Source organism: Stegostoma tigrinum, chromosome 1, assembly GCF_030684315.1.
Source record: "Stegostoma tigrinum isolate sSteTig4 chromosome 1, sSteTig4.hap1, whole genome shotgun sequence".
In the NCBI taxonomy this organism is placed as follows: domain Eukaryota; kingdom Metazoa; phylum Chordata; class Chondrichthyes; order Orectolobiformes; family Stegostomatidae; genus Stegostoma; species Stegostoma tigrinum.
Genome location: NC_081354.1, coordinates 157,955,160 through 157,973,474, shown reverse-complemented (window position 1 = coordinate 157,973,474; position 18,315 = coordinate 157,955,160). Strand labels below are relative to the sequence as shown.

At 41.7% G+C, this 18,315-nt stretch overlaps 1 protein-coding gene across 2 annotated transcripts in view; it reads left to right on the top strand.

Moving 5' to 3' along the window:
• The window catches only part of LOC125451037 (mothers against decapentaplegic homolog 4), a 100,078-nt gene that overhangs the window by 29,394 nt on the left and 52,369 nt on the right, over nt 1-18,315 (top strand). For both annotated transcript variants that reach the window (XM_048527713.2, XM_048527722.2), the window contains exons 3-5: nt 9,513-9,687; nt 14,438-14,467; nt 16,255-16,485. In XM_048527713.2, the coding sequence (XP_048383670.1) occupies nt 9,513-9,687; nt 14,438-14,467; nt 16,255-16,485 (436 nt within the window). The remainder of the gene's footprint in view (nt 1-9,512; nt 9,688-14,437; nt 14,468-16,254; nt 16,486-18,315) is intronic.

Sequence of the window (18,315 nt, the reverse complement as noted above, 5' to 3'; positions counted from 1 at the left end):
TAATGGTAAGGCCCTGGGGAGTATTACTGAACAAAGAGACCTTGCAGTGCAAGTTCATATTTCCTTGAAAGTGGAGTCGCAGGTGGACAGGATAGTGAAGAAGGGGCGTGATATGCTTGCCTTATTGGTCAGTGCATTGAATTAGAGAATTGGAAGGTCATGTTGATGCTCTACAGGATGTTGGTTACGCCACTTCTGGAATACTGCGTGTTATTCTGGTCTCCGTGCCATAGGAAGGATGTTGTGAAACTTGAAAGGGTTCAGAAAAGATTTACAAGGAATTTACTAGGGCTGGAGGGTTTGAGCTATAGGGAGATTGAGCCACGGGGTTGGTGCTGGAACCTTTGTTGTTTACGTAAATAATATGGATGTGAATGTACAAGGCATGATTAGCAAGTTTGCGAATGATACAAAATTAGGAGGTATCGTTGATGGTGAGGAAGGTTATCAAAAATTAGAGGGACCTTGATCAGATGGAGAAGTGGCTGAGGATTGGCAGCCATGATTCAATACAGTTAAGTGTGAGGTGTTGTACAGTGCAAAGTCAGACTAAGATAGGACTAACACAGTGAATGGTAAGGTCTTGAGGAGTGTTGTGGACCTGAGGGACCAAGGAGTACAACTACATAGTTTGTTGAAAGCGGCATTGCAAGTAAATGGTGTTGAAGAAGGCATTTAGCATGCTGCCCTTCATCGGTCGAGGCATTGAGTGTAGGAGTTGGGGCATTGTTACAGTTGTATAAGTTGTTGGTGAGGCAGCAGTTGGAATATCATGTACAGTTTTGGTAATCCTGTTATACGAAAGACATAGTTAAACTGGAAAATGTGCAAAGATGATTTATGAGGATGTTGCCAGGACTAGTAGGCCTGAGTTATAGGGAGATGTTGGCTACGATTGAATTTTATTCCTTGCAACATGGAAGAATAAGGGGTGATCTTATTGAGATGTATACATTCATGAGGGGCATAGATAGGATGAGTGCATATAGTCTTTTTCTCAGGGATCGGGAATTGAAAACTTCAGGGGAAAGGCTTATGGTGAGAGGGGAAAGAATTAAGGAGGTCCTGGGGGGCAGCCTCCTCATGCAGAGAGTAGTGCTTGTATGGAATGGGCTGCCAGAGAAAGTGGTTGAGGCAGGTACAATAGCTACATTTAAAAAACATTTGGATAAGTACAGGGATGGGAAGGGTTTAGAGGGATATGGACCAAATGTGGGCAGTTGGAACTAGCTGAATGGGTACAGTGGTCACGTGGACCAGTTTGGGCGAAGGGCCTGTTTCCATGATGTATAACTCTATGACTGAGAGCCTGAATAGGGTAGGGCTACTTTCCCTGCGATAGAGTTGGGGTTAGTGCCGGAGGCGGGTTGGGGGTGACCTTATAGAAGTTTATAAAATCATGAGGGACATGGATAGGTTAAATATCCAAGGTATTTTCCCTGGCAAGGGGGAGTCCAAAATAGAGGTTTAAGATGAGAGGGGAAAGATTTAAGTGACCTAAGTGGCATTTTTTTTCATGCGGAGGGTTTTTTCAGAATGAGCTGCCTGAGAAAGTTGTGGAGGCTTGTACAATTGCAATATGTAAAAGACATCTGAATGGTTCTATGATTTGTAAGGGTTTAAAGAGATATGGGCCAATTGCTTTCAAATGGAACTAGAGTTATCTAGCATGTTTCGCCTGCATGGATGAGTTGGACCAAAGGGTCTGTTTCTGTGCTGGACATCTGTATGACTCTGATCCTAAGTGTGAGGTGATGCACTTGGGCAGGACAAACAAGGCAAGAGAACACATGATGAAGGTTGGCTCCTTGGAAGCACTGAGGGTCAGGGGAAGTGATGTGCATATCTACTGGTCCCTTAAAGTAACAGGACAGGAAGATAAAATGGTTAAGGCGGCACATGGAATACTGCCTTTATTAGCTGAGGCACAGAATTGGAATTGTATAAAACAAAGAAACCTACAGCACAGGAACAGGCCCTTCGGCCCTCCAAGCCTGTGCCGATCAAGATCCACTGTCTAATCTGTCATCTATTTTCTAACGGCCTGTGTCCATTTGCTCCCTGCCCATCCATGTACCCGTCCAAATATATCTTAAAAGACGCTAACGTGTTTGCGTCTACCACCTCTGCTGGCAGCGCATTCCAGGCACCCACCACCCTCTGTGTAAAGAACTTTCCACGCATATCTCCTTTAAACTTTCCTCCTCTCACTTTGAACCTGTGACCCCCTAGTAATTGAGTTCCCCACTCTGGGGGGGAAAAATGCTTTTTGCTATCCACTCTGTCTATACCCCTCATGATTTTGTAGACCTCAATCAGGTCCCCCCTCAATCTCTGTCTTTCTAATGAAAATAATCCTAATCTACTCAACCTCTCTTCATAGCTAGCATCCTTCATACCAGGCAACATCCTGGTGAACCTCCTCTGCACCCTCTCCAAAGCATCCACATCCTTTTGAGGGTCATTGAGAAACATTAGTTAAGCTAGAGTATTGTGTGCAGTTCTGGAATCTGCATTATAGAAGGGGTGTGGTTACAATGCTGAGGGTGCAGAGGAGATTTTCCAGAATGTTGTCTGGGTTGGAAATTTTTAGTTATGAAGTGAGAATGGATAAATTGGTGTTTTCTTTGGAGCACAGGAGACTGAGGCATGACATGAATGAGATATGTAAAATTATGATTGGCATAGAAAGGAATAAACTTTTACCCTTGATAAAGGGACAGCATAGCTTTAGAGATGTAGGAGCAGGATGTTTAGAGGGGATGTGAAGAATTTTCTTTTCACCCAGAGGCCGGTGGCAATCTGGAACTCGATGTCTGTTAAAAGTGGTAGAGGCAGAAACCTCCCAAAATATCCAAGTAGTATTTAAATGTACCCTTGTAATTCTAAGGCATACAAGGCTATGGGTCAAGTGCAGGAAAATGGGATTAGAACAGACAGGTTGTTGGGCTTTGCGACTGTGATAAAACTTAAGGAGAGCATGCTGTTGAACATAGTGCTGGTAGTTTGGTAAGTAAAAGCATAGAAACTAGGAGTAGGCCATTTGGCTCTTTGAGCCTGCTGTGTCATTCACTATGATCATTACTGATACTGTATCTCAATGTCATATTCCTGCTTCCCATCTCCTTTGCCATTAATTTCTGAAAAATGTATCAGCTTCTGTCTTTGATCTTACTCAGTGAAAGGGCCTTTCTAGCACGGTTGGTAAATTCACAAGCCTACTACCCTTTGAGTGAGGAATTTTTTTCTTCTCTCAGTACTAAATGGCCTACCTGTATCTTGAGACTGTGCACCCCTTCAAGACTTCCTAACCAAGAGAGTCATTCTCACTGGGTCTGTTTCTGTTCTGAATGACTCTTCGGTCTAACTTGCCCATGCCAGCCAAGTTTCCCCAACTAAACCAGTTCCACTTGCCTGTGTTTGGTCAGTATCTCTCTAAACCTTTCTTATTCTTGTACCTATCCAGATATCTTGTAGATGTTATAACTGTTTTCAAACATCTCTATTTATTTCCCTGAGTTCCCTAGCCTACATTTCATTCACTACAGTAAAATCTGACACAAAATATTTGTTTGATATCCCTCCTAACTCATGTGGCCCCATACATAGACAACCTTGTTGATCTTTAAGGGGCCCTATTCTCTTTACTTGTTGCCCACTTGCTCTTTAATGTACTTGTAGAATCTCTTTATCTTAGTTTTATCTGTTATCGCTCATCCTTGATTTTCCTCCTAAGAATGTCCCTACGCTTTAGGAGATTCACTTGATCTCAGTTGTCTGTACCCACTATGTGATTCCTTCTTATTCTTGACCAGAGCCGCAATAATTTTATGCGTCCATTGTTCCTTACTCCTGTCAGCCTTGCCCTTCACTCTAATAGGAGCACAATGCCTCTGAACTCTTTATCTCACTGTTGAAAACCTCCCAGTTGCCACTCATCTCTTGGAAACAGTCTACTCCGTTCAACTCCTTGAAAGTTCTTGTCTCATACCATCAAAATTTGCCCTACTGCAATTAAGAACTTTAACTTTTGTACCCCTATTCCATAACTATCTTAAGATTAATAGAATTATGATCACTGGTCCCAGAGTGCTCCCCCACTAATACTTCAGTCACTTGCCCTGCCTTATTTCCCAAGAGGAGGTTGATTTTTGCTCTCTCTGGTAGGTACATCTACCAGATAATTTAAATTTTCTTGAACATATTTAACAAATTTCTCACCATCCAAGCCCCTAATAATGCACCAGTCTCAATCAATGTTTAGAAAGTTTAAAACTCCCCTTGTTACGGAGGATAGGTAAACACCTCTTCGATAATTAAAACAGAAACACTCGGAGAAGCTTGCCTCACCGTGTAATCTATTAAAAGAGGTGTGAAAAGTGGTATTATCTTATTATCTGCCCCTCATCCCCAGTCTATCAAAAAGGAGTGATTAAATGAAAGAAATCCCTGATACACTCTTTATAAGCAACAAGTACGAATTTATTATCAAACTCTAACACTGAACAAATTAACAATTACTAACAATCCAAACAATTCCCCCGTTAACTAATAACTATTCCTGAATAAAACAAAATTCTAATGGTATGCTGTTCCAATAAGCCCCACTTGTGTAAAGCAAAATAATACGAAAAAAATAAATTAAATCTTTAGTGTCTCAAAATTACAGCCAGTGTAAATCTCCTGGAATATTCTTTGCCTTCCCTGCTGTTTTCCATTCAGGAACACCTTTCTCTATCAAATTCCTGTGTTAGGAATATTAGCTAAGAGTGCCATAGTTCCTGTATTTAGATTGCGTTAACAATATTAGCTTTCTTTTGCAATGTTTCAATTTCAAGAACACTTTGCATCTGGTACTGTCTGCAGACATTTTTTTCTCCAAGAAGGGACCTCACCCTGCCCCCATATCATTTTCCAAACAAATTCTATGCTGCCTTCCAATACACACATACTATACCCAACATTGCAACACCCTACTATTACAGCCCGGTTATTCTTAGATATATCTGAGAGATCTCTACATATTTGCTCCTCAATTTCCCTCTGTCAGGGGGAGGGGGAGCAATTGTACAGTCCCACCAAGGTAATCATCCCCTTCCTATTTCAGAGTTCCACCCAGAAAATTTCACTGGATGATCCCTCAGAAATAACCTCTTTCAGTATATTACGTTAATGTTTTCCTTGAACAAAAACACCACTCTGCCTCCTGTCTTGCTTCTCTTTCTACCCTTTCTATCATTCCTCTAGAATCTAAAACCCAGAACATTGAGCTGCCAGTCCTATTCCTCCCTCAGCAAAGCTTTTGTAATAGCTACAAAGTCCCGGTTCCATGTTGTCATACAGGCCTTGAGTTCAACAGCCTTAGTTGTAAGACCCTTTGCATTGAAATAAATGCAGTTTAATTCTTCAGATTTACTTTGTTCTCTGCCTGCCTTTTGTAATTAACTTGATTTATTGTAATTCAGAACCATCCTCATCTATCGACTTTCACTGCTACTTAGAATCCCTTGCCCCCCCCCCCCCCCAAATCCCTCCCCACTTCTAGTTTAAAGGCTCCTGAATAGCACTAGCAAATCTCTCTGCCAGGATGTTGCTTCCCTTCCAGTTCAAGTGAAACCTGTCCCTTTTCTGCTCCAGAAGAGATCCCAAAGATCCTTGCCCACTGCACCAACTCCTCAGCTATTGATTTATTCCTACGCTGTCTAGAAGTTGGCACCATGAATAATCCAGAGATTGTTTCTTGACCCTGGTGCCAGGGAGGCAACATTCCATCCTGAATTCATGCTCAAGGCTAGAGAATCACCTGTTGTATCCTGACAGGAGAGTTGGTTTATATTCTGGCTATGCATTGTAATATTTGATATATCGCATCTAATTCAGTGTGTTTGTTGATGGAATTCATGAATGAATGCCAAGCCTCCAAGAATTTCCTGGCTGTCCTCTGTTTGGCTTGCCCAACGATTATAGTGTTGTCCCAGTTGAAAGTTGGCTTTTTTTTTGTCTGTGTGTACTGAAACCAAGGACATCTAGTTGCTATCAGAGATAATGGGACTGCAGATGCTGGAGAATCCAAGATAACAAAGTGTGGAGCTGAATGAACACAGCAGGCCAAGCAGCATCTCAGGAGCACAAAAGCTGACGTTTCGGGCCTAGACCCTTCATCAGAGCTGATGAAGGGTCTCGGCCTGAAACGTCAGCTTTTGTGCTCCTAAGATTCTGCTTGGCCTGCTGTGTTCATCCAGCTCCACACTTTGACATCTAGTTGCTAGCTGGTGTTCTACAATGCGGTTGCTAGTTGTCTGCCTGTTTGTTCCACATAGTATTTTTTGCAGTCTCCGGAAGGTATTTTATAAACTACATTTGTCCTGTCTTTTGGGATCATTGTCCTTCTGGTAGTGTGACAACCAGAACTGCAAGCAATGATTCAAATGTGGCTGAACTTAAATTTTGTACAGCTGCCACGTAACATGCCAACTGTTATGTTTCAAGCTCCAGCTGATGAAGGCAAGCGTACTGTATACCTTCTTTAACACCTTAGCCACCTGCATTGCCACTTTCTGATATCTGTAGACCCAATCCCTCAGTATATCCTGTCTATTGGGTCTTTAACCCTGATCAGTTGCTGTCTGAGTGTGGCTGGCGGTTTATGTGCTGTCATGATTCTTGAGTAGTCTGGCTGTCAGTTGTCTGGGTTTTTTTTAATATATGGTGTGGTTATTGTTTCAAGTTTTGATGTGTCCTGGTTATGTCTGTTGCTAGGCAACTCTGGATGAAGCTGCAGAGGTATCCATTCCTGCAATTGTCCAACTTATTGGATGAGAGTGAGGATAAGAGGGCAGGGTGAATGAGCTAACTGACAAAGGTACCATGGCACAGGAAGCCAGTCAAGTCAGGGCAGCAAAAAGAAATGGACCGATAGAAAGACAGTGTAATGTCAGTAGTTACCACTGTTCTTTGCAGCCAAGAATGAGAGTACTGAAGGCTGTGGTGCCTACCTAGTGCCAGAATTTGGGATTTCTGTTCAAAGCTGGAGAGGAGCATAAGGTAGAACTGAAAAATCCAGTCGCCATGGTCTGTGACCAGCCAAGGGAAAGAAGCTTTATCTGGTTAGAATGAGGAGCTAGACATTAACAGACAGAATCTCAGAAGTAAGAGTATCTGGATTTCAGTATTGCTGAGAAAAGGTACATTTTTGTCGGGTTTTTTTGTCTTGCGCTTAAATGGAGATTTGACAAGAATAAAAATTCAAGGCAAAAAACATTTGTACTGTGTGAGAGGGGAGTACATTATGTACAACAATATAATATAATTCATTACAGTGCAGAAACAAGCCCTGTGGACCAACAAGCCAGTGCTGATTCTCGTCCTTATTTAGATCAGCTACTTACTGCCCATGCATAGTTTCTAACCATTTCTGTGCCTCCTGTTTGTGTGTCTGTCAAAATGCACCTTAAACATTGCTAACGTGCCTACTTCAACCATCTCCACAAGCATTGTATTCCAGGCACCCACCACCCTTTGTGTGAGAAGTGTTCTTTGCATGTTTCCTCTAAACTTTCCACCTCTCACCCTGTCCTCTTGTAGTTGACTTTTTCACCCTGGGAAAAGGCTTCTGACTGTTCACCCTCACTAAGTCTGTCATAATTTTGTAGACCTATCAGGTCACCCTTTCCAGTGAAAACCGTTCTCATACGTAAAAACCCTCCAGGTCAGGCAACATCCTGGCAAATCCTCTCCAAAGCATCCATGTCCTTCTGGTAGTGTGGCGACCAGAACTGCAAGCCATGTTTCAAATGTAGCTGAATTTAAATTTTGTACAGCTGTAACCTGACATGCCAACTGTTATGTTTCAAGCTCCAGCTGATGAAGGCAAGCGTACTGTATACCTTCTTCAACACCTTAACCACCTGCATTGCCACCTTCTGATATCTGTAGACCCAATCCCTCAGTATGCCAGTGCTGCTAAGGATTCTGTCATATATTGTATAATTTGCACCTAAATTTGATCTTCAAAAATGAATCACCTTGCATCTGTCTGGATTAAATGCCATCTGCTGCTTCTCTGCTCAAATCCACAATCTCTCCATATTCTGCTGTGTCCTTTGAGAATTCTGCTCACTTTTTAAAATTCCGCCAATTTTGGTGTAATCCACAAATTTAGCAATTAGACCACCTACATTTTCCTCCAGATCATTTTATGACGAATAACAAAAGTTCCAATGCTGATCCCTGTGGACTACCACTAACTCCTAATCTCCATTCCAAAAAGCACTCTCCCACTGCTAGCTACCCTTTGTCTTCTGTGACCAAACCAGTTTTGCACCCACCTAGCTAGCCCACTCCTGATCCCATGATCCCGTTTGTACCAGCCTGCCGTGAGGTACCTTATCACATGCCTTACTAATGCCATGTAGACAGCATCCGCTGTCCTTCCCTCATTCATCATTCTTATCTCCTCAAAAAGACTCAATCAAGTGGTGAGATATGACCTTCCCCACACAAGCCCATGCTGCCTATCACTAACCAGCCTATTTGCTCCCAAATGTGAATAAATTCTGTGCCTCATGTTCTTCAGTTTCCCCACTACTGTTGTCAGGATCATCGACCTGTAATTACCTACATTATGTCTGTTTCCTTTCTTAAACAAAGGAACAATATCGGCCATTCTCCTGCCCTCTGCAGCCTTGTCTGACACTAGGGACGTGTTTCAAGACACCTAACACTTTCCCCTTTATTACATTGACCTGCCTAAGAGTATTCATGCACTTTTCCCTAACCTCACATCCCTATCTTTGGTTTATACTGATGTAAAATATTCACTAAGGATCTCAGCCATTTCCTTTAGCTCCACCCATAACTTGCCTCCTATACCCTTGAGTGGGTCTCCTTTCCTTAGCAATGCGAGTGCTCCTAATATAAGTGTAAAATCCCTTGAGATTCTCCTTGACCCTGCTGGCCAGTGACATTTCATAATCCCTTTTAGCCCTCCTAACCTGCTGTTTGTGCTCCTTCCTACTTTGTCTATATTCTTCAAGGGCAATTTGCATCCTTAAAACCTTGGTATCTTCGAAAGAATATCTTCCTATTTTGTTTAAGCAAAATTAGGATATTTCTTTGTCCTACTGATTTACCTTTCCAGTGTTTTTGAAGGTTGTGTCCATTTTAGTATCTCTTCAATTTTTAATTCTATACCAATCTAGAAGGAGAAAATTAATTTAATGAGTTTTAACACTTCAATTATAATGTCATCAGCTTTAAAGTTAAAGAGCAGAAAGGAAAGATAGTTTGACAGTTAAGAATTGTAAATTTTGGGCAACAGTGAATTGGAATTGCAGACTATAAAGTCTTGGTGTTAACACCTTCAAGAAGTTTCTTCTTTAGTATATTGATATGTTTCTTTTATATGTACATTTTTGTAACACCTTTTTGCAAAATTCTCATGCTTACGTTTACATAGATTTTATAAGACCATTGTGCACATGAATGTTCTTAAAAAAATTCATTCTTCCCAGGTGGCTGGACGCAAAGGTTTTCCACATGTGATTTATGCTCGGCTCTGGAGATGGCCTGACCTTCACAAAAATGAACTCAAACACGTAAAATATTGTCAATATGCATTTGATCTGAAATGTGACAGCGTCTGTGTTAACCCTTATCACTATGAGCGTGTGGTTTCACCTGGCATTGGTAAGGGTTCTTTAACTGTTCTTGTTAAGACCACTCTCTGAAATTTTGCCTAATTGCCTATTTGTAGCTAGATGCTTCCAGTGGCACTTCATTTTAACTGATGAGAAATCGAGGTGAAGAACAAAGTTTTAGTACAAGATATTACCAACCTTTGACAAAATAGAAAAGATCAGATGTATTGAACCATTGTTAGTTGATGACAGCCTTTGGTTTTAAAACTTTGCAAACTGATGGATGAAGAGAGGAATTAAGGAATAAAGATGTCAAAAATTCTGAGGCTCTAAAATCGAAATTAGAGCAAAACCCAATTCTGAAGCTTGACTTCCAACACACTGAGAATATGTGCAAGAGAGAGATTAGGTAGCCAATGGCCAGCTGGGGCTTGAGATAAATCATTGGAAAACCCAGAGGGATGACTGAACTACTCGTAAAATGGAGAAAATCAAGAAGATTGAAGGTTATGGAGAAGGCTCATAGTTGAAAGAGGTAGAAAGGAATGCTGTTTAGTTATTTTGTTCTTTTTTTAAAATTTATGGAAGAAAGATTGCCAACAAAGAGAGTCAGGATAATGTTGATTGTCTTACTAAATTCAGCAATGCTCAACTGCTGCTGAATTTTGCAGTTGCACTATGTCATACTTTGGATTGTTTTTTCCACAATTTGTTGGTACAAGTTCAAAACAGTCTTGGATTGAGTTTGTGCCTGGTATACAACAGAGAATGAATACCAGAGTTTTGTGCTATGAGGATACAAACTGCTCATTGCTGAAATAGTTTTACGTTGCAAAATAGTACCATGAAAGAAAAAGACTGCTCCAGTGAAAGACATAGGAACATTTTCTAGCTACTTGAACATTCATATAGAACATAGCACAATACAGTGCAGAACAGGCCCTTCGGCCCTCGATGTTGCGCCAGCCTGTAAACTAATCTAAGCCCATCCGCCGACACTATCCCATCATCATCCATATGCTTATCCAAGGATTGTTTAAATGCCCCTAATGTGGCTGAGTTCGCTAAATTGGCAGGCAGGGCATTCCATGCCCTTACCACTCTCCGAGTAAAGAACCTGCCTCTGACATCTGTCTTAAATCTATCACCTCTCAATTTGTAGCTGTGCCCCCTCGTACAAGCTGACGTCATCATCCTTGGAAAAAGACTCTCACTGTCCACCCTATCTAATCCTCTGATCATCTTGAATGTCTCTATTAAGTCCCCTCTTAGCCGCCTTCTCTCTAATGACAACAGACCCAAGTCCCTCAGCCTTTCTTCATAAGGCCTTCGCTCCAGACCAGGCAATATCCTGGTAAATCTCCTCTGCACCTTTCCAGTGCTTCCACATCCTTCCTTTTAATGGGGCAACCAGAACTGCACACAATATTCCAAGTGAGGCCACACTAGCGTTTTGTACAATTGCATCATGACATCACGGCTCCGGAACACACTCCCTCTACCGATAAAACCTAACACACCGTATGCTTTTTTAACGGCACTATCAACCTGGGTGGCAGCTTTCAGGGATCTACGTACATGGACACCAAGATCCCTCTGCACATCCACACTACCAAGAATCTTTCCAGTGACCCAGTATTCTGCCTTCCTATTATTCTTCCCAAAGTGAATCACCTCACATTTATCCACATTGAACTCCATTTGCCACCTTTCAGCCCAATTCTGCACTGTATCCAAGTCTCCCTGCAACATTCTTCCACACTGTCCACCACTCCACCAACTTTAGTGTCATCTGCAAACTTACTAACCCATCCACCTATGCCTGTGTCCAAGTCATTTATAAAAATGACAAACAGCAGTGGTCCCAAAACAGATCCTTGAGGCACACCACTCGTAACCAGACTCCAGGCTGAATATTTTCCATCAGCCACCACTCGTTGCCTTACAGAAAGGCACTTTCTAATCCAAACTGCTAAATCTCCCTCAATCCCATGCCTCCGTATCTTCTCCAATAGCCTACCATGTGGAACCTCATCAATGGCTTTACTGAAGTCCATATATGTATACGACAGTGGGAAGATGCAAGTCCCTCTTTACTACTTAAGAAAAGTAGGACTTAAGTTTGATGCCAAAGGCAAAAGGTTCCCTTTCTAAATGTAAACAACTGTGCTGTGTGCATGTGCTTTTTTTGTAGTCAGATTATCTTAATGAGCCTAGAATGGAAAAATAACTCCATGTTAATGTTTTGCATATTGTATGCTCTGTATTTCCTGAATAAAACTTGCATTCAAAATTTAACAATTTGTGCATCACAACTTCTCAAAATTAGGTAATAAGCAAAGGGTTAAAACTTTGACCCTGATTGTATTATGTTATGCGTAAGGAAATATGAAAACAATAACCACATTTTCTGAAAGCTTGGTAGGAAAAAGGATTACTGCTTCAAGCAATTTAGTTCCATGTAATGAAATTATTAAAAAGACTACTGAAGAGGGCAGTAAAATGAACAGTAAAGCTTGTTGAGACTGATATTGTTTTTAAAAATAAGTAAAATTTATTGAAAACAGTGCAGGCCCCTTGACCCACCAAGATGGAGCTGACACAATGCCTTTCTGAACTAAAAAGCTTTTGCCTCTATACAGTCCATTTCTCTCCCTTGCCTGCCTGTCCGTATATCTGTCAAGATGCCTCTAAGACATTGCTTTTGTATCTCTCTTTACCACATATGGCAGCGTATTCCAGGTACGTACCACCTGTCGTGTTTTTTTTTTAAAAAAACAACTTGCTTCTCTCATCTCCTTTAAATTCCACCCCAACCCTCCCTTTCACCTTAAACCTATGTCCCCTAGTAATTGACGTTTCTACCCTTGGCAAAATATTTTCGACTATCCATTTTGTCCACGCCCCTCATTATTTTGTAAAAGTCTATCAGGCCATCCCTCATCCTTTGTTCGAGTGAAAACACACCAAGTTTATTTAATCTCCCCTTACAGCTAATACCCTCCAAACCAGCCTGCATCCTGATAAGTCTTTTCTGTACCCTCTGGGACATGTTTTTCCTGTACACAATATTCCAAGTATGGCCGAAGTAAAGTTCTATATGGCTGCAACATGACTTGCCAGCCTTCATACTGTGTGCTCTGACCAATGAATGCAAGCATGCAACATGCCTTTTTAATCATCTTATCCACTTGTATTGCCACTTACAGGGAACTGTGAACCTGTACACCTAAATTCCCTTCTATGTTGTTGATACTAAATGTTCTGCTACTTACTTTATGTTTCCGTCTTGCATCTTGTAACTTTTACTTGGATGAGGGATGACCTGATAGATTTTTACAGAATAATGAGAGGTATAGAAAAAATGGATAGTTGAAGCTGTTTTTCGAGGGTAGGAATGTAACTTACTAGGGGGCATAGATTTAAGGTAAAAAGGAGGGGTTGGGGTTGAGTTTAAAGGTGATGTGAGAAGCAAGTGTTTTTTTTTTAAAACCCAATAAGTGGTACGTACCTGAATCACCTTGCATTGGTCTGGATTAAACTCAGTCTGCCATTTCTCTGTCTAAACCCTGCGGTATCCTTTGGCAATCCTCCTCACTATTTGCAGCTTCTCAGTCTTTGTGTCATCCTCAAACTTTACTAACCAGGCACCTGCATTTACATGTGATTTGGAGGAGAATGTATCCTATACAACAGGGATCCCAGTGCTGACCTTTGCAGAACACTACTGGTTATGGATTTCCAGTCAGGAAAACACCCTTCCGCAGCTACTCTGTTTTCTATGACTAAACCCGTTCTGTATCCATCTTACCAACGAGCTTCTCATCACTGTTTACTTAAACAAATTGGAGAATATTATAATGCTGTGAATGTTACTCTCCCACTACTTGAAAGTACAGAGCTACAAACTACAATTGCTGTGGCAGTTGTTTAATGTAATACAGCAATGTTCAGCCTGCAACACTTGAGTAACATAGAATTAGCCCCTGAAGCCAAGCTAAATTGCTCCTGTTTGCACTTGTACTTTTAGCTTTTTGGCTCACCTGGGCTTGAGCTTATCTCTTTGGCAGCTATAACTGGATTCGGAATAGTAAGGTCTGTCAGCATCAATAATTTGAGGCGTCAAAGTATGTAGAGATAATAGGAACTGCAGATGCTGGAGAATCCAAGATAACAAAGTGTGGAGCTGGATGAACACAGCAGGCCAAACAGCATCTCAGGAGCACAAAAGCTGACGTTTCAGGCCTAGACCCTTCATCAGAGAGCTCTCTGATGAAGGGTCTAGGCCTGAAACATCAGCTTTTGTGTTCCTGAGATGCTGCTTGGCCTGCTGTGTTCATCCAGCTCCACACTTTTTAAACGTAGGTTACGTACTTTGACGATAACACTTTATGTGCAGTTCTCAAAACTCCATGGTCTACATCTAAGCCGTTGAAAATGACTAATGGTGAAAACTAGTTTGTCAACTAAATAATTCACAGTAAATAGATTTTTCACAATTTGAGTCAAAGTGCAATTGCATTGCAGTTGTATGTTTGTTATGGCATCACTGATCTCCACATCATTCTGGGTACCTGTCTCTTTATTTTGCCACAGACCCCATAGGGTGAGTGGATTTCAGTGCATTTTTGGTAACAGTCAGTATTGAGATTTGAATCACTTTGTGTCTGTTTTAATTTTATTTTGTTGTTTCCAGAAACATGTAATTGCAGTACTGAAACATTCAGACTTGGCATGTTAAATATTGCAAAATTTGGATAAAATATAACTAACAACTTACTTTTTATTTTAAAATAAAGATCTATCAGGATTGACCCTGCAAAGTTCAGGTAAGAAGTTTATCACCAATCTCCTTATTGGTTCATCTAGCTGTGTGTGCAATGACCACAATTTGCTGTGTCCTCTGGATTTTGTGACTTTGCTGGGTTTTTCTTTGATATTTCTTGACTGCGTGAATTCAAGTAGAGTTTAGACTATTGGGTTTTCAGTATAAATTGTTTCTGCTAGGACGTACTGACACGTTATACATGTAGTGTTGGATTTGTTTGCAGTGTACTGCTGAGTTCGCTCACAATTTTGAATCTGCATTAAAATGATATTTGTGCTGTTCTTAATGTTAATGTGTATGAATAAATGTATCACATTTTAAGCGTTGAACAGCTCATTTGGGATGAATTAAACTTTCTCCCTGAAGTGTGTTTTGTAGAAATTCCCCAAAAGATCAAAATGTAAATACATTTATGGACGTTGTTGAGAATCTGAGGTGATACTCTTGACCAAAAAGAGCCCATTAAATAAGTATTCCCAGTTAATTCCCCACCTACCTAGAAGCGCTTTAAAGGCATATGAGATCAGAACTTTTGGTTTCATGAATCACTATCAAATTGGAACATTTTAATTTTAGGTAGTTTATTGATAATACTGTAATAAGTTAGTGAAACACAAACGTGTTAAGACTACATTAGAACTTCCCAAATTGCAACTATTACCTTGGAGTGGAGAGCCATAGTTGCTGCTGTGAAGCTTCAACTGATTTCTGACAGCTGTGAGATGCCCTTTAAGTTCCCAGCTTCTTTTTGCCAGTGGAAGAGGCGTAATGGGCCAATGGCTGCTGCAAAATGCTTATGAATAGGTAGCTTTTCTTTTGTGTTCGCCTTGCCTTTTCATCAACTCTCTCCACAATAAAGAGGGATGAAGGATGAAAACATGAGGCATGCTGAATTCTTCCCATTCTCCTAACTCCAAATGTTTTTGCTGCAAGGTCACGTGAAATCTTGAGCCATTGTGCTGGGAAGCACTTATCTGCAGAGAGCAATCTGTAAGTGCAGAGCAGATATTGAGCATGGCAGGAGGAAACAACTGTATGCAAGAAAGCTAACCACATTTTTAATTAAGTTTTAAATCTGGTTAGAATGATTTTGGGGGAGAGCTGAAAGTAGGTTTATACGCCTGTGATAATGGGAACTGCAGATGCTGGAGAATCCAAGATAATAAAGTGTGAAGCCGGATGAACACAGCAGGCCAAGCAGCATCTCAGGAGCACAGAAGCTGACGTTTCGGGCCTAGACCCTTCATCAGAGTGGGGGATGGGGTGAGGGTTCTGGAATAAATAGAGAGAGAGGGGGAGGCGAACTGAAGATGGAGAGAAAAGAAGATAGGTGGAGAGGAGAGTATAGGTGGGGAGGTAGGGAGGGGATAGGTCAGTCCAGGGAAGACGGACAGGTCAAGGAGGTGGGATGAGGTTAGTAGGTAGGAAATGGAGGTGCGGCTTGGGGTGGGAGGAAGGGATGGGTGAGAGGAAGAACAGGTTAGGGAGGCAGAGACAGGCTGGGCTGGTTTTGGGATGCAGTGGGTGGAGGGGAAGAGCTGGGCTGGTTGTGTGGTGCAGTGGGGGGAGGGGACGAACTGGGCTGGTTTTGGGATGCGGTGGGGGAAGGGGAGATTTTGAAGCTGGTGAAGTCCACATTGATACCATTGGGCTGCCCCTGTCTGTTTTCTCACTGCTATATTACTGCGTAGTGAATGACATGAAAGATGTTTTTGAAAAATTGGGAATAGTTGAATGTACTGAACAGTCATCTTTCATTAATGCTGATTGACATGTTTTTCAAATTAGTTCCAGCTCCTTCAAACCTTCTAGTAAAAGATGAATTTGTGAATGAATATGGGCAAGTTGAAGGACAACAGTCTCTGTTGAACACCGAAGGGCATTCTTTACAGACAATCCAACATCCGCCTAGCACCAGGCAACCAGCTGAAACCTACAGTGGACCAGCATTGTTAACACCAGCAGAGCCCAGTACTCCCAGCACCACCAATTTTCCCAGCATTCCTGTTGCTACCACAAGTAAGTGGAATTATCATTTGGGGTTAATGAAAATATGGTTTACGTAAATTGTGAAAAAATGAAGTGTCTCTTGCATTAGTGGCTGCTACCATGTAAATTTTCTGTCATGAATTACGGCTGTGAATCCTATGTGAAATTTTAGTGCTGAGAAACTTGGGCAGAACTTGTTTAAATGGTGATTTATCTCTGAAACTGTCTAATTTGTGCAAGTCCAATGGCAGCTCTGATTCAAAAGCTTTCATTTTGTGGAAGTAGAATGGATCTGAACTCGTGTTGCTTTTATCAAGGGTATTGGAGCAAAACCTAGATTTTAAACAATTCGTACATGTTTAGTTCAGTTGTTGGCACGGTTTTGTATGAAATAATGCAAGGCATAATTGGTTTCATATCCACAAATTGACTACAAAATTGAGTTAATTCTGAAACTGCATTCTGGAGAAATATAAGCTATTGTTAATGCACTAATGTGAACGTTTTGCCCATAGCTTATTCAGCATGAGAGTACTTTATCTACACTGGTGTATGCAATAGTTTGTTACATTTGCTGAGATCACTGAAAAGGTAGGTGAAACTTCTGTTTAGCATTTCATCTAAAAGACAGAACTTACCCAGTGCAGTCAACCTACATTGGAACATTGTTCTGCATTATCTGCTCAACTGCTGAAATGAAGTATGATCATGATGACCCAAGGCAAGAGAACTTCTGGAAATCTAATTTAGACCGTTTTGGCTTATTTGACTAATTTATTGATTGGGTAAACTAACTGGCCCATTAAGGGGTAGTAGGAACTGCCGATGCTGGAAATATGAAACAACAACGTGTGGAGCTGGATGAACACAGCAGGCCAAGCAGCATCAGAGGAGCAGGAAAGCTGATGTTTCGGGCCTAGATCCTCCTCCAGAAATGGGGGAGGGGAAGGGGGTTCTGAAACAAATAGGGAGAGAGGAGGAGGCGGAAAGAAGCTGGATAGAGAAGAAGATAAGTGGAGAGCAGACAGACTGGCCAAAGAGGCGGGGATGGAGCCAGGAAAGGTGAGTGTAGGTAGGGAGGAGATAGGCCAGTCCAGGGAGGACGGACAGGTTAAGGAGGTGGGATGAGGTTAGTAGATAGGAGATGGGGGTGGGACTTGATGTCAGAGGGGGAGATAGTTGGGAAGAAGGACAGGTTAGGGAGGCAGGGTCAAGCTGGGCTGGTTTTGGGATGTAGCCGGGGTAGGGGAGATTTTGAAGCTTGTAAAGACCACATTGATACCATTGGGCTGCAGGGTTCCCAAGCGAAATATGGGGTGCTGTTCCCGCAAAATTGGGCGACATTGTGGAGGAGGCCCAGGATGGACATGTCATCTAAGGAATATGCAGGTGAATATCTGCTTGATGTGGAAAGTCGTCTTGGGGCCTGGGTGAGGTACAGGGGCAGGTGTAGTATTTGCTGCAGTTGCAGGGAAAAGTGCCAGGTATGGTGGGGCTGGAGGGGATTATGGAGCGGACAAGGGAGTCACGGAGAGAGTGCTCCCTCCGGAAAGCAGTTAAGGGTGGGAAGGGAAAAATGTATTTGGTGGTGGGGTTGGATCGCAGATGGTGGAAGTGTCGGAGGATCATGTGTTGAATCACAGGATGTTAGCATGCAGATTTAGCAAGTGATTAAGGCAGTGAGTTGAATGATTCTGTTCGTTGCAAGGAAAATAGGAATAGGGAATTAAAACATCATACTGGAGAAACTAGGTCTGTCAGCATCTGTGGAAAGCTAAACAGTTAATGTTTGAAGTTTAATATGAATTCTTCATGATTGAATGGAACTGAAAAAATACTTAGGAGGATGCTTTGATGAAA